The 24,971-nt window shown below is 41.2% G+C and overlaps 1 protein-coding gene across 2 annotated transcripts; it reads right to left on the bottom strand.

The window, feature by feature from the left end:
• Window positions 1-32: 32 nt before the first annotated feature.
• Window positions 33-23,675, bottom strand: abcb4 (ATP-binding cassette, sub-family B (MDR/TAP), member 4). 2 transcript variants are annotated; one of them, XM_064339243.1, is made up of 29 exons: window positions 23,657-23,675; window positions 23,433-23,559; window positions 22,650-22,726; window positions 22,377-22,437; window positions 20,659-20,794; window positions 20,406-20,451; window positions 19,849-20,040; window positions 19,352-19,523; window positions 19,127-19,251; window positions 17,344-17,515; window positions 16,783-16,896; window positions 14,648-14,758; window positions 14,098-14,223; window positions 13,530-13,733; window positions 12,937-13,107; window positions 12,393-12,554; window positions 11,879-12,058; window positions 10,766-10,912; window positions 10,233-10,337; window positions 8,281-8,358; window positions 7,708-7,791; window positions 6,787-6,990; window positions 6,348-6,448; window positions 5,902-6,042; window positions 4,467-4,623; window positions 3,429-3,626; window positions 2,348-2,554; window positions 1,497-1,643; window positions 33-957 (listed from the first exon to the last, which is right to left on the bottom strand). In XM_064339243.1, exons 3-29 carry the CDS (start codon window positions 22,718-22,720, stop codon window positions 730-732), a joined length of 3,840 nt encoding a protein of 1,279 aa, XP_064195313.1. In that variant the 5' UTR covers window positions 22,721-22,726; window positions 23,433-23,559; window positions 23,657-23,675; the 3' UTR covers window positions 33-729. The 2 variants fall into 2 exon arrangements, with proteins under 2 accessions (XP_064195313.1, XP_064195322.1); XM_064339252.1 differs by lacking the exon at window positions 23,657-23,675 and having other exon boundaries at window positions 23,433-23,579.
• Window positions 23,676-24,971: the final 1,296 nt, after the last annotated feature.

The raw sequence follows: 24,971 nt of genomic DNA, 5'->3' as shown, positions 1-24,971 counted from the left end.
TCTGAAGTACAAAGAGCACACATTTACTTCCATTCAGATTTGAGAATTTATTGTAAGGGTGCCCAAAACGATATAAATATTTGTAAAGATTTCTATTGCAGTCATAGGAAACAGCATACGTACAGGAAGGGAACATATTTAGTTCTAAAAGGCACTTCCTTGGCATTCAAGCATTTCAGAGAAGTCCTCAAGGTAAAAATCTCCCCCTGACAACCCTTGAGTATACTGACGGGAAGTAAAAAAAGATTTAAAAAAAATGTGTAATTAAAACTTAAAATACATTTAAACGGAAAGGCTTTACAAGAGCCAGTGTTAGTCCAGTTAGCAATATAATTGAAAACAAAAAGGAAAATGTAGCATGTAATACTTAAGGAGGGAATTTCTAGAGTCACTGCATTACTCCATAATCTCTTCATGTTTTCCCAATATTAAAATTCTATATAAAAGTGGGTGTGTAAACATGAAGCAAAATAAAGTCAATCAAAGCAGCGGCTACTGGACAGAAATATGGCTTGACATGGGTTGATTAGCAAATGGTGAGAATACAGCAAAATTGTCAGACACAGTGACGAATGTGGTTCACAGCATGGCACGTATGGAGCCGAAAATGCAATGCAGAGGCTTCCAACGTGGTTTGAGAATAAATAAGCCTGGTGCCCACCCCCGTGTCCTTAAGCCTTTCGGTTCTGAACCATGGCCGTGGAGCGACGCTCGTTGGCGTGAGTGTTCTCATTCTGCCTCTGCTTTCGGTGTTGTTTCGTTGTACCCCAGCTGGGAAGTGACCAGGGTGTGGTACGCGGCCTGCTTGGCCAGCAGCTGTTGGTGCGTGCCCTGCTCCACCACCACGCCGTTCTGAAGCACGGCGATGCGGTCAGCGTTCTGGATGGTGGACAGACGGTGGGCCACCACGATGCAGGTTCTGCCCTCTCTGGCCTTGTCCAGGGCTTCCTGCACAATCTGTGTGAGCAGAGGGACAGAGTGGGAGGTTTGTTGAGGGTTGATCGACACTGGCCCCATTCAAGAGGAATTTGAGCAACTGTGTAACCCAGGAGCCACAAGCTTGCTTTTTCATTTAATGGACTATTTCAAGGAAAATTCCAGGCTAGAATCCAGGCATTCACATCATTAGTAAACATGTGCAGTGTGCAATTCATTATCTAATTTATTATATGTGTAATATATTTTTATTTACTGCTATTCACAAATTTTCACTTGCTATCCTGTCAGGATTCCTCTGGATCTGCTCCAGTGTAATATTGTCCTATGTTACCCAGAAGTACCTTCTGTCCTTTAAGCCTCCAGTTAATTCATAAATTAAATGCACTGGACAGTGTAACAAAGTAGTTCAAAGTAGATTCAAAGACGACATTGACAAACTTGAAAGCGTTAAAAGCAACTACTAAAACACTTTTAAAAGAATGTGCGAAACTTGCTCTAAGTTGCTCAGGTTTAATAGATGGTCTTTGTTTGAACATTGCAGACAGTTTGATTAGCACCTTTTCACTTTCTGTGTCCAGAGCAGACGTGGCCTCGTCCAGGAGGAGGAGCTTGGGATTTCGAAGCAAGGCCCGGGCGATGGCTACCCGCTGTTTCTGACCTCCCGAGAGCTGGGTGCCCTTGTCTCCAGCCTGCGTGTTGTATTTCTTCAAAGAGAGAAAAGAGGGAACACATAATTATCTCTGCCCTCCAGCACCCCACAGCACAAAAGGGTTGATGCTGTTCCACTCTGTAGTCTGTGACTTCCAAAATTCAGTCTGTATATCCACTCCAGTTGAACTAGCTGTGTCAGACAAACCAGTTATAACACCCAGTATTTGATTGTCTAGAAACCCTACAGTGTGTATTTATGATATTTAAAATATAATGTATAATCTCTAATTTAAAAAATTATTTTAAAAAGTTCACCATTTTTTCTTAACATTGGGTCTACAGAATAACAAAGGGTGTCTGCTATCAGTAACAGATTAAAATGCTTTTCCCCCTTTTTCTCCACAACTTCCAATGCTCATTGCAACCTCTGTTGACAAACTCGAGAAGCACACACTGGCATGTGTGAAGCAGGTGATGTCAGCCACCTCCTCCTATCACACTGCAGTTTGCAAGTGGGGCTCACACAGTCACGAGTTGGAGGAAGTCACTGTGTTGTGCAGCTCAGCTGAAGACCTTGCTGGTGCCCGATCAACAAGTGTTACAAATCCCTGCCGACTAAAACTGCCCGTCACCCAGCAGGGCCTGCCAGCCACAGTCGGCACTGGCATGGTCCAGATTCAATACCAGAACATGGGGCCCATCCGTGTGCTACAGCAGTGGTGCCAATACTTTCGTCATCCTGGTAAGGACTGCTTACCTGTGGCAGGCCTTCTATGAAGGAATGGATGTTAGCAGCTTTGGCTGCCTGTACGATTTCTTCCTGACTGACGGCCCTGCTGTTGTCACCGTAGGCGATATTCTCTGCCAGGCTGCAGTCAAACAGCACAGGCTCCTGGGATACGATTCCCATTTGTGCTCGTAGCCAGTGGATGTTCAGGTGTTTGCAGTCCTGCTGGTCCAGCATCTGCGACATAGGGGGTGTCCAGGCGACAAGATTACACCTTTATGCTGACTGTCTGTGTATGGGAACTGGGAACTGAAGGGTTAACTGTTGTTTAGATGATTCATTGTATTACAGTATTTGTGAATTGTGAATTGAATTTCCTCATACATTCACAACTGGATCTGTATGGCATATAAATTTATTAAACAGACCCTATAAAGGCATGATAACTGTTCTTTCTCCAGTTTAAGTGCCTGTTATACGAATCATTTATGGACCTTATAGAGTGCGGTAAAAATGCAGTGATATCTTTATGTGCAATAAAACATCCTTGACAATGGTGTGCCTGTGCCAGTGTTCTCTCTTTATAACTTTAGACAGTACCATATCATTGTATTCCCAAAGGAAGAGGCCATATATGTTACACAATATGGATGCAATACAAGGAAAACACATAATTTACCGTGAAATTATGTTCTACAAATCTGTAGCACTCCAGTTAATTATCATTTGAATACTAAAGCAAAAATACTTCTCAACTCCAACCCAAGAGCAGGACACCAAAGGGTCATGGCGTCAATAAATATTTTTAGGTCTGGATATTATATTTAAACAACCTGGAGTCTGCTGTGGACTAAACCCCCAAAACCTCACTGAAAACACGGAAACCCAGTGGTTCTCAGAGCACACGTTTGCATAAAGTTGTACGATTTGCAAATGAAACATGTTCATTTTCTTTTTCCCCATCAATGTCACCCTGCTGGTGTCTGGGGGCAGTGCCAGGACATGGGACTATACGGTTACGCAAACTGGGCCACCCATTGAGAACCACCGCTTTCACCCCAAAGGCCAGGGGGTTTATCAGGTTTTTTATTCGGTTTGGGCTGGCACTCACCACAGTCCCGTCCACTGGGTCATAGAAGCGCTCCAGCAGCTGGATGATGGTGCTCTTCCCGCAGCCGCTGCTGCCGACCAGCGCCAAGGTCTGCCCCTTCTTCACCCGCATGCTGAGCCCCTGCAGGACGGACACGTCTGGCCGGGACGGGTAGTGGAACTGAACGTTCTCGATCTTGACGTTTCCGTCGAACTTGTCCTAGAAGAGCAGAAACGGAGCCATAGGTTCAGAAGTCAACAGCATGACCGACGCCATGAAAACGACACACTGGATATGACTGCTCAGACAGATTTATAATGGTTCCGGAGCACTGGTTCTGTTGGGCTCGTCAGACTGCCATTTGACTGTGGGACAGTGAGTGAGGGCCAGACACTCATGTCCTATGGACAACAGTGAGAGTAACTGGTCACTAGATGTCACTAAATACTAGGTGTCACTAAATATCTATCTCGTGGACTGCTGGGGGTGAGGGACTGTCTAGGAGTCTCCTCTTTTTCAAGGGGGCTGCCCCAGAACATGGCCTTAGCCCCCCAGTGACAGTCCCTGTCAGTCAGGCTGCTTCCGTTTAGGGTTGGAAGGGGTAAGTGAAGGTCTCTTTGCCCTTGTTGCCCCAAGGCCTGAGAGGGGGGTTGCCCTGCTGGCCTGAGGTTAACCCTGGGGCTTGGTTCTGCCCTGTCCTGACTGGGCATGGCGGGCCATAACTAGGGGCTGTGGGGGCCGTATGGGTGGCAGAGGGTGTGGTGTCCCTCTACGGGGGGAGGCAGAGTTTAAAGGCCCAAAATGACTGGGTCGGACTGATTGGTCCTGCTTCCTGGAATGTGGTGGGCAATGCCTACAGCTCTCAGGAGTGTCAATGGCCTAGACATGTTTCAAACCCAAGCACATGACACAGAGAGGGTGGGTGTCCCTGGCGGCGATGACAGCATTGCATGTCATTCCCCATAGGTGTATCTCAAAAGCAAGATGGTGGAAAAACACCATAGTTTTAAAATTACTACTGTGAATGAAAACCTTTATAGAGCACAGACACAGACTTACTGGCTTTTCTCCCTCATCTGAATCGTTGTCGATGGCAGGAACTCGATTAATCAGCATGAACAAGTGTGCAGCGGAGATTTTGGCTTTGGAATAGTTTGGAGTAAAAGAGTTGGCCTCTCCGATTGCAAGAGCTCCATACAGCACAGCAGAAACAACCCTACAGGTGATTAATAATATTATTAATAATAATCATAATCACAATCGTAATACTATTCAGAATAATATTTATAATAATATCAATAATACTATTCATAATAATATTCTTAATACTGATTTTTTATTTAGGCACCTCTCACTTAATAAAAAGAGATATCACTAGAATATATTGCAAGCACATTGTATTGTATATATCAACCGTAGGTGCCTTCCCCTTCCCTTCCCTACATTATGATGATGTCTAACAATAAATCATGACAATGGCACATTTCACCTCTTTATCTTATCAACTTCAGCAAATAAAGCTTAAAAGTTAGCTAGGCCCAATAGTACTTCCAATACAATCATCTTTTCAAGACTTTCATGTTTTCAAGATGATCACTTGCATCATTATTACAAACGAGATGCCATTCTTCAAGCCATGGGGAAAGGTTGAACAGGACTGGGTGCGTGTGAATGCTTGATAACAGTTACAGTGTTTCAGTGTGCTTTTATCTCCAACTACTTCACCACAGTCACTTGTCATTTTTATGCCTCCAAGCCACCTCTGTCCCATAAAGGAAACAGTTTTCATGGTCGTAAGGTTAATTTGCTCTCAGTGTGGGGGCTAGCCGTATGCCTTCCAAGGCAGTAATCATTAACCGTTTCCATGGCGAAGCACAGAACCTTTGCTCGCTCATTACTGTAGGCAAAGCTTACAGTAGAAAACGTTACATACAGCAGGCAAAGATCCTGTCCATGACATGAAAAGATAAGATGCTACCACCATCCCCCCCTTCATTTATGCATGTACTTGGAATATCCGATACATTTAAAAAAAATTTTAAAGCTGTGTACACACAAAACTGCATACATAAATCTCACAGCAATTTATACGTATAAGGTATGTCAAACACAGTTTTCATATATTATTAAAACATTCATATTCAAAATATAATTTACTGTATGATTAAATTTATTATATAAGGGGCGTAATCCCTATATTAAAACCTCAGTAGCCTAATCTGATAATGTATTGCATACCAGCCGCGATGTTACTTATCATACTGTATGATAATAGACATAACAAACATCTTGACCGGCCCACTTTACTAATGTAACTGAAACATACAGCAACAAGAGCAGGTCAAAACCTAGTATATGGCTGGACCTCTCCGGCCGACCAATGGTGTAACTTCATCACTCATTCAGTCACTCAGTCAGTCACAGACATTCGCGTTTGTAGGGCTGGCCCCGCTGCTGCGGGCCAGCCAAAAAAGGTTCAGACACCTGTACTTACAGAAAAACGTCCTCAAAATTCATGTGACCCTCTTCAATCAGCCAGGCCCCAAAGCGGAAACAGCCAGCATAGGAAAAGTAAATGATGGCTTGTGAAAACGCGAATGTCATGCCGTAAACATGAGCCTTTTTCTTTGCATTTCTGATGGAGGAAAAAGATAGATAACCACACATATTGCATAGAATTCTCAATTCTAAAAATCCCTCAGTCTACAACAGGGCTACTCAAGTCCAGGTCCTGAGGGCCACAGTGTCTGCAGGTATTTTATCCAACCATGCACTACACCACCAGATTTCACTGATTGTTTTACCTCAGTCCAGGAAATGAGTGCACGAGAGAAATCAGGTGCTGTAATACATGGCTGAAGCAAATGCCTGCAGACATTTCAGCCCTCAGGACCTGGAAATGAGTAGCCCAAGTCTACAAAAAAGCATCTGTGTACACACCTGTATGGCACTACTAGGTTCTCCTGGTAGAGAGACTCAAATTTGTTTTCACGGGCCAGTGACACAACCGTGCGGATGTTCTCAATGGCTTCTGTTGCAATCTGTGTAATCAGAGCACATTTCACACAAAACATTTCTATGTATTGTATATGATATTCTATGAGAAGAACAAAGCAGTCTTTCAATCTGAATTTCTGTAACATGTATCTGCTATATAACCTTTTTACATATTTTTATATCATAGAGAATCACAGACTGCCATTAAAAAATTAAATTCTGCATCTTGCCTGTCAATGCATGAAATCAAACATGTTGCCAACACCTGAGCTGCATATCATTTGTAGACCATAATCCTCATTTGTTCCATGAGATTCTTATTTTTTCCAGCCTTGGTGGAAGGCTTTTACAGTGTTTGGTACAGTGGCTGGCGGATGCCTACCTTCCCTGCCACCTCCAGCTCTTTCTTGTCCTTAATAGCGTGTCCAGTCAGTGCCTTCATCTGGATCGCTCCAGCAATGGCCAACAGGGGCCCAATGCCGAGGATGAGCAGGGTAAGCTGCCAGCCATACACCATCGCTATGATGATAGACGTCCCCAGGTTGGCCACATTCTGGGCCAGCGTGGCCAACCTGATACCTGTTGCCTGCCAGATAGGATATACATATGTTTGGTTACTGAAATGGTAGATGCTATAGAGTATGTATGCTCTGTTACTGCAAGGGTACGGAGTAGATATGTCCAGTTATAGCCATGAAATAAGGTTATATATGTTCTGTTGTAGCCAGGGAACATGAAATGTATGTAGTATGTACATGTATGACCATGCACAGGTGTATGAATTAATCCAAAACCCTGAAAGCCTCTATTGATTATAGGAACATTTTAAAAAATTTGATTTCCTAGGGAGGTCAGCTGAGCATAACTCAGTTTAGCAGGGATGACTTGAGTAATCAAGGGAGGGAGGGCATACGTCCCAGATATTAGAGCCATGGGTCTTTTGGCATGGTAGGCTAACCGCTCTGGCTAAAGGTTGACCTTGCGGCACTGAAGACTGAGACTGTGGTTCACATCTACTGGGTCTACTGCAGTGGGTCTACTGTGGGTTTACTGGGTCTACTGCAGTGGGTCTACTGTGGGTCTACTGGGTGTACTGGAATGGGTCTACTGTAGGCCTATTGGGTCTACTGCAGTGGTTCTACTGCGTGGAGAGCCACTAAGTGAGCCCCCATCTTATCCCCAATATCAAATTCAGTTGGGCCGATGCCATGACATGGTGACGGCACACAGCGGTGGGCAGATTGAGTAATGTGGCCACCTGAGGAAATGGCATGTGGTTATCAGCCGCCACAGATTGACTTACGCCTTGTACTTGGGCAGCGTCTGTGGCAAGCCTGGTGGTAAGGGCTCCCACACTGTTCTTGGGGTCATCAAACCAGCCCAGCTCCTGCAAACAGGGCCAAGGGATTATATGAGACAACATGGAGGCAGATTATCTAATGTAGGGCTGATCAACTATTTCTTCATGGGGAAAAGATTTCTCACTTTCCACTTCCTATTTTTATGTATGCATAAATAAGTACTAACAGCATGTGATGATAATGTAGACATAATTCTTAAAATTTGCAAAGCAATTATTCATCCTATCCCTAAGGGAGCAAGAATCATTGAATCATTGCCTTTATTAATTTATCATGTATGGTAAATAGTCATACAAACATATGTAATCAAACTGAAAAAAATAAACTATTAATTCAATATTCAAAAATATTCCAGTTCAACAATTAATGATATTTACGAGCCATGAACCAGGAACTATTCCACAAATAACAGTCAATATATTAAAATATATATATATGTGTGGGAATATTCATTTACAGCACCAATGTGTTTTGTGACAATCCAGATGCTAACACCTGTGGCACCTGTACACTACCTGTCTCAGCATTGCCTTGAAAGCCATAAATCTCAGCCTCATGGTTAAAATCTCCCCAGCCTTTCCAAAGCAGAAACCCTGTGGAGATAAGATACATATCTTTATATTGTCACTGATGACAAATTGCTGTCGCTCTCAGCAGTAAATCTGGCAGTGAAAGTATATGAACCAGTGCCACCCAGCCCTTCTTCAGATTGTTAATGATTGAATGGGACTCATTCGAATGGCTGCTTATTTGATAAAAAATAATTGGAGATGCCAACTCCAGTTGGCTGGTTATTTGTAGTAGTCCAAACAGAGGCATTTATTCAATCTTATCACTGTCTGCCTTGTCCTTTAATTTGATAAAAGAACATCAGCAAAATAATCCAAAGCCTTCATTAATCCAAAGATTTATTTTAACAAAGATTTATTGTCCGACTTAATGGGAAGTTCAAAATATAAAAATGTAGACAAAGGAGTAGGTGTAACTAAGGACCTGATGTGAAACCAACTGTTGCAATATCAACCGATGCCATCCTAACCAACCAGAGTAACCAACTTTGTATAAACCCCCTGTAAATGATATAATCTTTGAGACTATCCTGAACAAATCTTTGACCTTTGCCAAAATTATTGATTGACTGATTGATCTTTTGTTTTTTGGATTTTTAATTATTATTATTTTTTTTTTTGGTAATGCAAGAGGCTGTGAATCATTGTCGAAGAACCATTTATAAAGCAAACCTGATTACATTTTTTCTAGATCTTAGCAAGCTAACTGAACAGAGGCCTATTTTTTCAGAATTTCAGGTTTAACACGGGAAACACCTGTGTTATCGCAGTACAGTGTGTCCTAGCATTCCTGTACACTGCATATCTGAGTCAACAGCCTTGACTAGAGGATGGTATGCACGTATAATGAACAATGAATTTTGAAGAAGATTCAAATATTAAATGGCGTTAAATCAGAGGACTGGTTTTAAGGCCACAGTTTGGTACATGTTATTGCTACTGGGTTTATGATTGATGGCTTGGCCTTGGCAGCTCAGGCACACCATGGCAGAAGGCTTGGACTGTGAGTTAAGAGGGCTATCTATCTCTATCTCGCATATCACCTGTCTCATGAGTGCACACGAAGAGCGCACGTGAGATTACGCGTGCTCCTGTGCCCGTTACTGCACAGAGGACTTCCGTCCAACTCTTCAAACAGACTTCATCAAAAATAGTTCACTGTTGTGGATGGGCCCCATGGTCAAATTCAGGCTGTATCGGTGCTGTCTGTTGCCTGGCAGTCCCGCAAACGAATGCAACAATTTGGTTCTAGCATCTAGCAAGGGATGGGAGGGTTTCAGTCGGTCGGTATTACTGCATCTCATCGCTTACTACCGACCCCTGCTGGTCGGACATGCATTCGCGAGTCATTTGTTGCTCTGGGCATGAAGCGTCTTCTTCCACCTGATTAGTGTGCAAGCCTGGCTCGTGAACTGCAGTGTGATAAGAAGGGATGCTTGGTATCACCTGGTTCAGAAGAGTGCATGTGCTTGTCTGGGCTCTCCCAAATAAATCTCAGAAACTGCAGTAATGCATGCTGATATTCTGCACATACATGATTGGTCATTCTAAATATGGCAGAAAAGGAGGGAAAGGCACTAAAAAACATCAGCCTGCATTTAATCAACATTTGCCCTCAGTTTTGTCAAGCACATAAACCATGATTTGAAGTCTGGAGTATAAGGTTTTGGAGTTACTCTTAAAGGGACTTCATCTCCCATCATCGCACCACGGCATACAAAATGTGATGTGGCATACAGCCTATTGAACACCGCCAACCTTAGATTCACCACCGTACATTTCCTTCGAGCAAGCGAGAGTGCTGGTTTCCTGCAGGTCAATTGTTTCTGGTGAACGTTTTTTTTTTTTTACTGATGTGAGAATGCAACTTACATTGATAACCAATAGAGGAATGGTACCTGAAAAAACATTGTGACGAAGGAAACAACTCCAAGAGCCGCAAACATCAGGGAGAAGAATGTGGCCCGTTCTCTGACGACATCTATGTTCGTTTCAGCAAATACCTGAAAAAATGAGAGAGAAAATCACAGGCCGATATAGATTATCTGCATGTGGAAATGAAATAAAAATACACTTTTTCACAAAAAGGTTACTCAACACCTCCATATATGCACTTTATTTTGGACATTTGATTTTTGGGCACATTACTGCATGAGATGAGTTGTTATTTCACTGATTCAATTGCACTTGCCTTCATACTTACAGGCTTGCCATTTACTTCACAAAACTAGTTTAAGAATTTATATTTGGTGATCCAGAATTCACCAAACTATGATTATGAAGGGAATAAAAGAAAACTTGCATGTGACTGAAAAAGCAGAACACTGGCACGTTAGTTGTAACTCAAGGAAAAGGGCAAAACTTGATTGAATTCAAGCAATAGCCTTCTTCCAGGAAGAATGGATGTGTTGAGTCCCAGATAAGAACATACCCCAATAATTTTGGAGAAGATGATGGCGAAGGCGGGCTGCATGCCCCCGTTGATTATGGCACAAAAAATGCCCACCACAATGTACGGCCACTCCGGCAAGTTCAGACGCAGCACCTTCAGGAACGAAACTGGTGGAACCTTCTCCTCCTGAACCAGGCAGAAACACAACATACATCCTAATTACCTTGTGAACCCAAAATAATCACATGACATCACTTCCTGATTTCCTGTTCTGAACCATAAAGAATCACAAGACAGCACTTCCCATTCTCTTCCTGAACCAAACAGAATCACTTTCCACACTCCTCAACCAGAATTGGATGTCATTGAATCCAGTTCAGACACTGAGAGCTAAACAAATAACACCTGAGAGGAATACAGGTAACTGCCAAAATAAAGGAAACACCAACCACATCCCACTCTGCAAAGTTCTCAATTAGCTGTTCTTGACTAAATCACTGGCTCATGCCCTAGATTGCTATTTGTAGTCATTTGATTCAGAATTACCCATTTTGCCTTGCCTCTCAAACAAAGCAAGGACACCCCCATCGAGGAGTTCATCTTCAGACTTCCATGCCAACATTACCTTAACCACTGTTAGTGGTTTTCTCATTTTCTGACAAGTAGTAATCCTACGTGTTACCGAGAGTTGACTTGATTGTACAATTCAAAATGTGCCTGCAATGTCAATGTTTGTTGATATTAGTTCTGAATATCATTACATTTTTTTGTTTTTTTTTATGAAACATCAGCAAGTTTAACCTTTGTCTTTGTCACTGCAGCTCCTGTTAAACATGCCCCAACAACTGCCCATCCTTCAAAGTCACTGACATCTCTTCTTCTAGCTGTGGTAGCCAAATTATTGGGCAACTGGGCCTGCCCGGCATTTTTACGCACAGTTGTCGGCATTCTGGGATGTTAATTAACTCAGGAATCTCTGTGGAAGCACCTGCATTTATCATACTTTTTATCCCTCATTTATTGAAGTTTTTGCTTTATTTTGACAGTTACCCGTAACCCACAACACTGAAACATCACCAGTGCAAGGAATTCTTTTGTGTGTTTGTTCAAGAATGTTGTCTGTACATGCTATATTCAAATATATTGACTTGCCTCTGCCTCAGTTTGGTCACTTTTATCTTTCTCCTGGTCTGCCTTCGTGTTTTCAGGGGATGCTTTGGCTGATTTCCTCCGGAAGAGGGTGGTTTCAGACCCGGACATGACAGCTGGACTCTTCTGATCCATAATGACCTCTTCCTCCTCCTCATCCATGGTCTCAGCACTTTTGAATGTCTTAATAAAAACGAAACATATTTACCACCAAGATAAACAGCGTGATTGAAAAATCATCCTGTGAAATAATGAACAATTTACATCAGAGTGAATGACTTTATGATTAAGGGAACACCTTTGCCAATAAGTGATTGCTTCCAAACATGAAATGCAAATCTCCTAAGATAGAGTGAATTGTCCATACACAGTGAATCATCCAATAATAATTGTTAAAACACAGTGAACCATCCAATAATAGTGAGCAGCCACACCTCAGACAGAAAGTCTTACACTTTATGTTACTTTAAGGAGGATCCAGTCCATGCTGTTGTGTAAGTACTCCATTCTCACTCACCTGCATGGTGACCAGGGTGTGGTATACCCCATGTTGGGCCATCAGCTCACTGTGAGAACCCAATTCCACGATCTTTCCATTCTCAAAGCCAGCGATGACGTCAGCATTGCGAATAGTTGAAAGGCGATGGGCCACCACGATGGTTGTCCGACCTTGTCTCACCTGTAAATTTGAATATGACAATTGTATTATAATATAGTAACACTGGTATTAAGAATCCAACTTCTGAGAGGCTGGGTTTCATTTGCAGAAAAAAAGAATGTTCTTGTATGTTCTTGTTATGTGTTTGGTATGTCCAAAAAGTCCCAACAGTTAATTTTCAGCTGCCATTAAAAGAATAATGGGTTGGCCAAACACAACGGACATTAGAAAGATACATAAAACAACTTACGAAAACATATCAAGCTACACAGTGGTTAGATTAATGTTAGGCATAAGCAAAAACAAATCTTTTTTACTAAATGCACTGAATATTTTCATCAAAACTGAATTCATAATCACATTACAGTTTTCAACACTCAGCTCATAAACCATGAGGTGATACCTTGTCCAGAGCGGCCTGTACGACTGTCTCACTCTCTGAATCCAAGGCAGACGTGGCCTCATCCAAGAGGAGTATCTTGGGATTGCGGACGAGAGCGCGGGCGATGGCAATCCTTTGTTTCTGACCACCGCTCAGCTGGGTACCTCTGTCTCCCACCAGGGTTTCGAATTTCTGCCCATAGGAGTTCATGTTCAACTGTCTTCATTACGCAACTTTACTTCTATGGCTTTCTACTCAATACACATATTTCATATATATTTAAATGTAGATAAAATAGATAAAAAATGAGCTCTTTAATGCATACACTGTACACTTGAACACATAGAGAAAGATTATATATTTTCACAATCTACAATCCATTAAAAATTGCAAGTCATGCTGTATCTGAATGAGGAAATTACTTCAGCGGTTTTTTGACCTACTACATCTGGTCGTAACTGTACTATGTTATATGTTATGACATAGGTCACATGTCACAAAGGAGTTTTTTTCACAAACCATAGTTTCACAGCCTATTTCCCCAAATTTGTTCTCGTGACCAGGACAGCGGCCGCACAGGCCCTACAAAAGCCTATCATCCTGGGGGGTCTTACATCAGGGAGTTTCATGATGAAGTCATAGGCGTTGGCCTCGCGGGTGGCCTGCTCGATCTCCGCCTGGCTCACGTCTAGACGACCATAGCGGATGTTCTCTGCAATGGTGGTGGCGAAGAGCACTGGCTCCTGGCTCACCACACCAATCATCTCCCTCAGGCAACGAACATTCAAGGAGCGGATGTCGTGTCCATCGATGCTGATCTGCAAATCAAGACACATAAGTACACTGTTCTCTGTTCTTGTGCGGGCGACATAGCTCAGGAGAAAAGAGCGTCTGTCTGGCAGTCGGACGGTTGCCGGTGTGATCCCCCGCCCTGGGCGTGTTGAAGTGTCCCTGAGCAAGATATCTAACTCCTAATTGCACCTAATGAACTGATTGGTACCTTGCATGGCAGCCTTTCACCGCTGGTGTGTAAGTGTGTGTATGAATGGGTGAATGAGAGGCATCAATTGTAAAGCACTTTAGGATAAAAGCGCTATATAAATGCAGTCCATTTACCTCTGGACATTTACACTCTTACAGTCATGTATACACACACGCACACACACACGCACACACACTTACCGTTCCTTGGTCTGGGTCATAGAACCTCTGCAGCAGCTGAACGGTGGTGCTTTTCCCACAGCCACTGCTCCCCACGAGGGCCATGGTCTGCCCACAGTTCACCCTCAGATTAATGCCATTCAGGACCTGAGGACCAGACACAGCAGGTTAAAACCAGTCATATGCCATGGATGTTCTCCATGCATTCGTAAAACGAATGCTCATTTAAAGTTTAATGCCTTAACAGTTAATAAAAATACTTCATATAAGATAATACTGAGCAACAACAACAACAACAACAACTCCTTGATATTATTGATGATTTTAAGAATTAATGATTAATTATAATGAATACTACTAAATTTTAATATGCAAATAATGCTTTGTGTAATTCTTGGTTTTTGGATCTAGAGAGACTTCTACCCATCTATAATTAGCTGTGCATTTTCTTCACCTTGGAAAGTTTTATGAGAACCTTTGGATTTTTGCTTTGTTGTTATTGCTGTAATTTTATCTGACAAGTAATATTCTTAAAAAGAAATGCAATGATTTTAATTTGTAGGTCACCTACTTTGACGTCTGGCCGTGATGGGTAATGGAAATGGATGTTCTGAAATTCGATATTCCCTTTAACTATATCTGGTTTGTAGCCATCCTTTGAAAAGCTGTTGATTTTTGGTTTCTGGAAAAAGGATTGAGACGGTCTTTGTTACATTATGCTCAGCCAAACCAAAAACATTCATGTTTCAAAGCCAGTGGGAAGCATTTCCGGGATATGAGAGAATTCAGGGGAAATGGCTGGGTGGTAGTGCCCCTAGGTGGAGCTTAGTTGATCTGCCCCATCGTCTGGATTGTAGTAGAACGGGTAAGGAACTGGTCTTGTAACCTAAAGGTCGCAGGTTCCATTCCCAGGTAGGACACTGTCGTTGTACCCTTGATCAAAGTACTTAACCTGCATTGCCTCAGTATAAATCCAGTTGTATAAATGGATGCAATGTAAATTCTATGTACAAAAAAAAAAAAAAAGTTCTGTAAGTCGCTCTTAATAAGACTGTCTGCTAAAATGCCTGTAACATAATGAATCCTGACCATGCCAGTGCTGACTGGGGCCCAGAAATGCTGTGGGGAAGTGCACGACCGACCTCATTGTAGAACACTGTAGAAGGAGGGACAACATCCGTTTGCAAGGTGTTCTCTGCCTTATTGACCAATAGAAAAATATGGATAAAAAATGAATTACGCTATGTATGGTCATTTTAGTTTTTGCAACCACACCTCATACTAAAGGTAATTTAATTAAGTTAATTATTAATTGCAACATAACCCATATAGTTTGGGCATCATTCTTCACTGCATTCCAATGATTAGGAAAGGAAATAACACATGGACCAATAAAGAAAAGAACATTTCTTTTCCCTGGTGCATTCTGGGATTGCTGCTCTGATCCTTGCTTCAGAACAATTTAAGGAAACCCCTGTGACTCTGGTTTATTTTAGCTGGATTTTTTTTGAATGACTCTCTGTTCCTCAAATGCAGGTTTCTTCCCTGTTTGTTTGGTTAGCTTTAGTCTAATAAAAGATTGCGTGTATATGACCCTTCTGAGTGACTACGCCCTCTTAGAGACAAAAACATCCATGGAAAGAAATCATGAAACAGCCTTCTCTCCAGTAGAGACAGGAAATCTCTCCCAGCCTCAAAGTTCAGCTGAAGTTTATGTGGAGTTACTGTAAACCTTGGCTCCTGGGCTGACGTCAAACATTAACAAAATTATTTTTTTTTAAAGTAAATAGTAGTGTTGTCTTGTCCATATGCCAAAAATTTGGAATTTGACAACACCGGCATAAGTATCTCTATTCCAGTACAGAAACGATGCCACAGCAAAAATACAGAACATCAAGAAACGTACAAGAATATTATATTAGATAACAGAACATGGTACCTATTCTGACTCTTAAAATTGAAATATATTACATTATTGTTTCAATACATTAATATTTAACTATGTTTATGGTAGCCTATGTAGATTGTAAACCAACTAAAAAGTAGATACAAAGTAGATAAGAATAACTGCTGATAAAAATGTCAGGAATAGAGTAGGCACATGCCATGAACATCATCACCAGAGAATGTCAAGAAAAGGGCAAGAGGACAGAGAAAAATCTGCCCATTTAGCCCCACTGTCCAATGAGAAGTAAGCTATTTCATTCTCTCAGGCTTAGCTTATGACCTTAGCAGTACAGGTCACTGATGATAATGAATGCAAGCATAAGCCCCTGATATAGCAGAAGCCTATGATAGTGGAGAGAAATTAAAGATCTGTTCCACGCCCTTAACTATCTTGCCTGAAAAAAATCAACTTGTTGCCTCGCTGACTGAATATTCGAGGACTTGTTGGAAAACATCTATCCCTGTCTGTGTTCTGTTATAAAATCATGTAGCTTAACAATGTAATTAGCTATCGTATTCGCTAACCTGTTAGTTTTTGAATGACCGCAGGTTTTAAGCGTTCCATCCAGAGGGCGTGGTCAGGAGGCCGTGCCTGAAATCTGATGGGCCACCCCAGATCACCAACCCCCCCCCCCCCCCCACCCCTCCCAACATAATAATTTTGTGGTCACTTAATTTTTTGGTTGATATTGTGGTACTGTATCCTTTGCTTTATTGTCTTGCTGAGAGATCCCTTTGCGGCCATGTTTGAGTACTCACATGGTCGATGACAGCGAAGACCTTGTGGGCAGCTCCCCGCGCGGTGGCAAATGACTGTATATTCGGCGTGGTTTGTCCCAATGCAAATGCGCCAATGATGACGGCAAAGAAAACCTGGCAAAAAAAATAGCGTGTGTCAAGATCCCTAAATGAAGCATCGAAACGATGACAAACTGCTCATGTCCTTCCTTTAGTGCTTCATTCTACTCACAACTGACTACATGACTACAGTCCCAGCTGTAGTATATGTACAACAGCTCATCTCAAACCATAAGATTGGCTTTAAAACTATACCAATGTAATAACAGCTGGCAAAAAATATTTTCTTTAAATGACCAAACTCAGGCATGAAACATTAATTTAAACAATCGACAACCTGGAAAATGACAACAAACATTTTCATCAATGAGCAGAAAAACAATCAGATCACAGATCCAAAGTGCCAAAGAATATAATTTAAGTTTTGATTAATATACATTTTTGATATGAACTACAGGAAGAATACTGTGTAACCAGGGTGCTAAAACACCCTGAAGTGAAACAGAAGAGTAACACACTCACCGCTAGCAGTGACCCAATGGAGTACTCGCCAGACAGAATGAGAGTGCTACCATACCAGAAGGCCAGGGCGTATGACAAGTATATAATCAGGAAGGTGAAGCCCATTGCAATGTTGCCAGTGATAGCTTTCTTCACACCCACATTCTTGGCATCCTCTAAATTTCTGTGATACCTTGGGGAAGATATGGATTGTTTTGCAAACAGATAGAGAAGAGAATACCTTAAACCTATCTGTACCATCCATTTCCATTTATCGCAACAACAATCTGTATGGATTTAAATGCAATATAATGAAATTGCACAACTAATTTTTGTTAATATTCAAAAAATAAACTTTTATTTTATTTCAAATCACCACTGTTAATATTTTAGCATTCACCAAAAAAAAAAAAAAATGACATGCAGCTCATGTGAAACAAAAAAATCATGCACAATGTCCTAATTCAAGGTTGAGAACAAAATACTGTGAGTTTGATCAAACCTGGACCTAAGTCATTAAAGCATAACCCCACGACTTGAAAAATATTTGGAAGTCATAATAAATCCGACAAGAACAGACATTTTTATATAATAGTGGTGTGAGAGAGAATGGTGGAGAGGAGACGAAGGTTTTAAGCCAGGGAAGCAGAAATGTATGGTTGACATCGCTGACCTTTACGAGAGCTGATATGAATATTCTCCACATCTGCGCATTTCAATAAATGATCTGACAAAAATATCACGCTGGTTTCTTGTTCATTCATAGCCAATTTTTGTGTAGCGTGCAGAGTTTTTAGTCACTGCACATGTATTTAGACTGTCTAAAATTTTTGGATAAGTTACTTCAATTCACACTGTCCTTCTAACATGTATGGACTTGTTTCCAGCACATGTTCCCCACCTCATCCAAGGACAGTACATCCTCATCAAAAAAGGGCCACACAGAGCACAGAAGAGCAAGTATGTCTTGTAAGTATTGCTTATTACCTATGATTAGGGGCTGATTGCACCTGTAGTGCCCCATCCTTCAAAAGGGCTCAGTGGAGAGTGGAGAGCGAGAGTCCTGACTGGCAGCATTCCCTTGTGTTTGGTCCCTCTTCCCCTTGTGTTTTTGTCTAAGTTTCCTATTTTTCCTTTTTCTTTTGGGGAGGGAGGTCTGGTAGTCTAGTTATCGTGGCTTTATTGTTGTAGTTTAGTTTTTTCTGTTTTGTTAGTTTACGGAGTCCTGGGTCTGACAACCCACTGCGTGGTTGGGCCAGGCTTCTCCTTCCTTTTGTTCTTTTTGACCAGACCTCCCTGCTCTTATTGCTTCATAATTTGTGAGTATTTTTGTGTTTTGTTAAATAAATTTATTTGCTGGTATTTTCTAACTCAGTGTGGCATCCTATTAATATGTTTTTGCCTCATGGTAGAGCCAGTGGTTTTTTAGGCCGTAACATCTACCAAAATGTGCACCTTTCACTGCCCATATCTCTGTATAGGGATTGCTTTGGCCAGCCCCACAGAGAGAATGCATTGGGTACGCCTTGACCTGTTAAATGAGCTAAACATTGTTTTGCGGTGGAATTTTCCTTTAACATTCAGGCTACTATTGTCCACTCTTGTTACATGGGCCTTAGAACGGAAACAATAAAATAAGTCAGCATCTTCTTCAATAACCTAAGAAACAAACACAACGCAACGCTCTGGCATTGTCCATGTGGGCTGGCTTTCCTGAAGTTATTACAGCTATTGTTGACCCCCTCTCTTCATGTTTTCCCGACCCACAGCACAAACACATTAAATGCAGCACTTCCGCACCCACCTCTGAATCTCCTTTCTTTGTCCACTGAAGGCCATGACCGTGCGCACTCCTGAGAGAACCTCCTCAGCCACGGCCCCGGCCTTGGCGTAAGCCGTCTGCTCCTTGGAGGTGAATGACGTCATGAGCTGGAGGGGCCGAAAGACCGAGTGAGTATCCCGGAGACCGCCGCACGCAAACACTGGGGACGATGAGCCCGCCCGTCACCGCAGGCCTGCCTGCCCTCACCTTAGAGAGCACCGCGCCGGAAATTCCCAGCGCGGGGCTGATGGCCAAGATGACTAGGGTCAGTTTCCAGCCCTTTATGAAGCCCACCACAAACCCCGTGAGAAACGAGGTTATGGACTGTAGCAGCATCCCCAGCTTGTCACCAATGCCCTCGTTGATTTTGTAAATATCGCTGGAAAAAAATGAAAGCACAGTTAATGAAACAAAATTGACAGCGACCCATTGAGCAGCTTGTACGCTTACGTAACGTAATGTATTTCTATGCATTTCTAAGAGTATAAAAACAGCTACTGTTCAGGGCTTGCAAATCCTTTTTGGCTTCTATCAGCTTCTCAAGAATGCATCAAGAACCTCTTGACTATCTTGTTCTATATGCAACAGCTAAAATGGCTCTGTGTGTATTGCAAGGAAGTTTTCCCTCCTTCAAAGGGTGTGCCTCTATGGCTACCTAAACTGAGAATCAAACAAAACAATAAATAAACTAACAATTCACTCACTCAGTCAAGCGTGTGTTAAGTTGGCCTGTCTCGTTGACATCAAACCACCCAATTTCCTGCTGCACAATGGCATGGAAGAACAGCTTCCTCAGCCTTTTGACCTGTCTTCCCGCAGCCAGTGTCCATAGGGCGACTTGCAGGTAAGCGGCCACCAGCACGATGGCTCCCATGATTGAGTAGTAAATGGCATGCCTGGGGACGCAAACAAAAAGGCCTGTAATTGAAATTTACTGAATGCTGTACAGTGTTTCGACAAATGAAAATGGTCCGTTGACCCCCCTACTATACACCACCCATGTTAATGACAGTGTGTTCTACAGTACATACTACAAACTCGACTAGTAACTGGGGAGTGCTGTTTTACTCCTGAGTGGGGAACTGCTGTGGTACCCTTGAGAAATGGTATTGAACTTATGCTATGTTATTATGTGAATATTCAATTGTAACAATTCGATAGCACTACATGTAAATGTTAATGAGAGTACAAAAACAAAGGATGAGCATCTATGTTCAGCTAGCAAACGGAGCAAAGCAATGTCGTTATTAAGTAGCTGTACCTTGTCAATTGGTCTCCCAGTGTTTCATTAGATGGAATGGTTATGTCTGGGTTTAAGAAATAGTGTTGCGTGAGTTAAAACTCCAAAGACAACTGGACAAAAGCACAGCAATTAAAACAAACAATACAACCCACAAAGATACATGGAGCACAGAAATGTACATTGATTAAGAATGCGGCTAAAAGACACATTTACACACCCATTACAGTGAACACAGAAGCACCCCTTCATCCCTTTGGGCAGCTCAACTCACTTTTGGCATCATCCACAAAGCTGTCGGTCATGTCTCCGAAGACGACTGCCATAGCAGGAAGCACTGCGCCATTGGCCATAGCCATCAGTAGTCCCACTATCATTAGAAATTTATCCAGTCCATCCGCATAACGAAACTAAGGTGATGACAAAGAGGAAAAATAGAAAAGTAAAAATGTAACAACAAAAATAAAACTACAATTATCTAAAAGCCATCTTCAAGAGCTGTGTTTTCAGGTTGCTCTTCAAATGTGCTGCAGTCGGTTCAAATATTGAAGTACAGAGAGATGATGTGTGTACTCTTCTTGACTTCTGTCAAGATAATTGCATATATATATATATATACTGTGTGTGTGTGTGTGTGTGTGTGTGTATTTGTGTGGTTGTTCGAATACTACAGTAGTAGAGTGATCTAATCTTAAAGTTCATTAACCTCTCAGTATTAGCTTACAAGATGAGAGGTAAGGTAAGGTACTTTAGCAATGTTTCTCAACTGGAAAAGGGACACCTTGCTTACATTACTTATATGAGACTGAAGGCTTCAGTCAGCATTCAAAATTACACCTAGAGTTGTCAGTAGAGACTTGGTTTTAGACACCAGAGTTCCTATATTCTTTCACATTCTCTGTCTCTGAGCCGTTGAGCCAATGATATAGACCTCAGTGTTATACTCATTCAATTTAAGAAATTCCAAGACATAGTGTAATACAAACAGTTTTATAAGGAGCTGACAGTGCTTTTATCATCGTCAAGTAGAATAAGATATGATTACTGCTTTAAAATGGGATGGCAGCCATGCCATCTTGGCAGGGGGCATGCCCCATACCTATACAGCACCAAGAGTTTGGCACTTTTCAGGGTTTCCTACAGAAATAACCACAATGACGAGACTCTCAGCCCTTAAAAACATTCATTTCTATACCTCCTGACCTCATATCAACAGACAGAATTCACAAACAACTTCACACATCCACATAATAAATAAAATTGCATTTTTTAATTCTTCTTTTACCTGCTGATTACATCAACAAAAATGCTCCAGGCCCGCAATGAATATGTCTCCCATTGGACATTTAGCTACATCAGCCAATAAAAACACTGGATACACATGCAAAATGGACATATATAGAAGTGCACCTGTTTAAAAAAGAAACTTCTCTGCGCACTGTGCAGAACTGAAGTAGTTCACAGTTCTGTTTGCGGGCTATTTATTCTTAGATTTTCACCAGTGGAAAGACAGTCCGGTGAAACTGCTGATGCTGAAACCAAATACACCAAATGCTGATGCTGTACACCACAACTGTGTGTAAAGGCACTTAACAGACAGATTGACATTTCTACTACAAACTGTCAACACACAAACTGCAAGTAAAGAAATTAATGCTGATCAAATGTATATCTAGTCACATAAAATATATCTACTACCACAATTTTGAGCCTTTACATTTTGACATAATTTTTCCTTGCCAGAATTCTCAGTAAACTGCAGTATCAAACTGTAGATTGACAACACCACTTAAAACAAATTAATCCATTTTTTTGTTTATTATAATTCAGACAAAAATGAACTGTGCCAAGACTACAACTGCCCTTCTACTACTACTAATACTACTACTACTATCATGATTACTGCTACATTTTAAAACACTAACAGGTATACATAATGATAATAATAATATTGACATAAATAGTATTGACATGAAAGAATCTAGTACTTACAATAGCTAATGGGCTGACCATTTCCAGCTTTTCTTTCGGCTTTTCCTTCTCATTAGCTTCACTGTAAAAAAAAAATCAATATCTGGATAAATGACTTTGACTTCAATATCTCAAAAAAAAAATTAATGAAAGGAGAACTGCTGACACTGCATATTACCTGTTTAGCTGTGTAAATATAGAAATCACTCATGTTAAACCACAATTTACTGTCACTAATAATAGTTATAAGGATATTTTGATTGGATATAAACATTTTCAAATGACAGCGTTTACCTTATTTCCCCATTTTGTTCCACTTTTCCCTTTTCCATTGCTGTGTCTTCTTTGCTATTTTTACTTTTCATTTTCACCTATAAAATGTCACATTTATTTTATTTATAGCAGTTATTTTGCATATATCATATAGCACATGATATTGAGAGTCAACAACAGACCCCAGATTCAAATTCCACAGCTAGAATCAACTCCAGACCTTTGCTTAGCTTTCTTTACATTAACTAATGATGCAAGGCACACAGCTGGCCAATAAATAGCTAAGCAGGCAACTGTCCCATTACTTTGCTCCCTTAAACTGGGGGACTGTGTATAAAGTACTGTAATCCCTACATAGATGTAAATACCCTTAAAGCTAACGGTCTGAACTTTAACCTCATATTCATTGTTTTATTTGAAATGTGCTGGAGTACATAACCTAAGCAACAAAAAATGTGTCACGGTCCCTCCCAATATTTTTGCATTTAACTGTATATTAAATTCAGGAATGTGTATAGTTTAGCAGCCTTTTGCTCCTTATCCAACTGCAGGTAGTTTTTCATGGTAGCCAACAACGCAGGTAGGCTATATCACTTTGATATCGGGATGTCCGAATATACGTTATAAACCTGGCCATTACTACTTTGATGAGGTCCAACGTTTTAAATTGATTTCAAAACATCTGTGGCTTTTGCATAATTAAAAAAAAAAAAAAAACCTATCAGCATTAATCCTGTCTGAAATAAGCAAAAATAAGAAATAATCGCAAGAGCCGAAACATCGCTGTAAAACGTGTCGACTTACTGTTTCGTTAAAGGCTTCGGCTACAGTCCAATCCTTTTAGCCTTGCCTGGTTCGTGTCCAAGCACTGATTCGGTGTTGGTCTTAGTGGAGCTGTGAAGCTCCCTTCCAGTGACTCGGGAGAAGAGACCTCAAACCAAAGTGACGCATCCTTTTATTACGGGCGATTTATGACACACGCGCTATTCTTTCACGGTTACATCAACGACACAACCTTTGGTCCTTACCTTTCGTACAAATACCGTCTTAACAATCCAGGTGTAAAAAATGTAAACAATATATACTTACAGTGCGTTAAGTATTTTTTACGATATGCTATAGGCTACCTAGACTACTTGTCTTGACCAACAGGACAACGCCCCCAATAGGACAATGTCGATTTCTTGCTAAATTAGAACACATCTGGACATCAGTTTAGTATTCGCATATCTATCAAGCGCACATAGTGTTATCCCTGTGTTATCCTTGTAGATCAGTTATAGTACATTTATGTTCCTGACCTGGTATGGTTTAACCATGTTTTCGTTTCATATTACGTATTTTACCCTCCATTTTTATTTTACCATACTACCTAGTTGGTCATCTAAAACTATAGATTGACAAGTTATTTGTTCACATAGACCTCATTTATTTTATGATACACCATATTTTTGATGATCTCTTTTCACTACCTAGCTGGCAAAACCTCAGCCTCACCATTGTTCTCTTTGTACAGTTATCAACGGACTCAGAACATAAAATACAGTGCCATGAAAAAGTAATTGCCCCCTTAAACTTATGTAATAACTAGTTGCACCGCCTTTAGCAGCAAAAACAGTGACCAAATTTTTCCTATAATTTAATATCATTCTTTCACATCCCTGTGGTTTAATTCAGACAAATTGTTTGTTTTCAAGCATTAACTGCTTGTTTCAGGTCCTGCCACAGCATCACTATTGGATTCAAGTTAGGACTTTGACTAGGCCATTCCAAAACTTAAATTTTGTTTCTTTTCAGTCATTAAAATGTGGACTTGCTTTTGTGTTGGATCATTGTCTTGCTGGATGATTCAATTACACTCCAGCTTCCGCTCAGGGACAGATGACTCGACATTGTCCCTAAGAATTATCTGGCACAAAACAGAATTTGTGGTTCAATAATGGCAAATCATCCAGGTCCTGAGACAGCAGAGCAACCTCACACCATCACACTACCACCACCATGTTGGAGATATTTTGGCAGGCCAGCCACTCCTGGTTCACCACTGTTCCAGGCATTCTCCATATGGAGATAATGGTTATCACTGGTTTGGTGGAGTTCCAGAGCCTTTTGAAATGGCGTTGGAACCATTTCCAGAATTACATATTTCAACAACTTTTTTCTAATCTCTTCTGGAATTTCCTTTGATCATGGCATAACGTGCTTGTAGAAACTTTGGTGACTACTTCACTTTGATGGTAAGGTTTAATATGTGTGTGTCTTAGATTCAACAGGGCTGGCTGCAATCAAGCCTGGTTGTGTTCAGCTGAAACTCTTTATCAATTTAATTTGGTTAATTTGTTG

Source organism: Anguilla rostrata, chromosome 1, assembly GCF_018555375.3.
Source record: "Anguilla rostrata isolate EN2019 chromosome 1, ASM1855537v3, whole genome shotgun sequence".
Classification (NCBI taxonomy): Eukaryota; Metazoa; Chordata; class Actinopteri; order Anguilliformes; family Anguillidae; genus Anguilla; species Anguilla rostrata.
The sequence above is the reverse complement of the archived record's forward strand: the minus strand, read 5'-3'. Positions and strand labels throughout refer to the sequence as shown.

Coding starts and splice junctions, on each gene's coding strand:
- abcb4 (XM_064339243.1), bottom strand. CDS start 22,720: ATGAAAAGTAAAAATAGCAAAGAAGACACAGCAATGGAAAAGGGAAAA. Junction 20,795..22,376: donor TGGTCAGCCCATTAGCTATT/GTAAGTACTAGA, acceptor TCATCACCTTAG/TTTCGTTATGCGGATGGACT. Junction 12,555..12,936: donor TACAGGCCGCTCTGGACAAG/GTATCACCTCAT, acceptor TCAAATTTACAG/GTGAGACAAGGTCGGACAAC.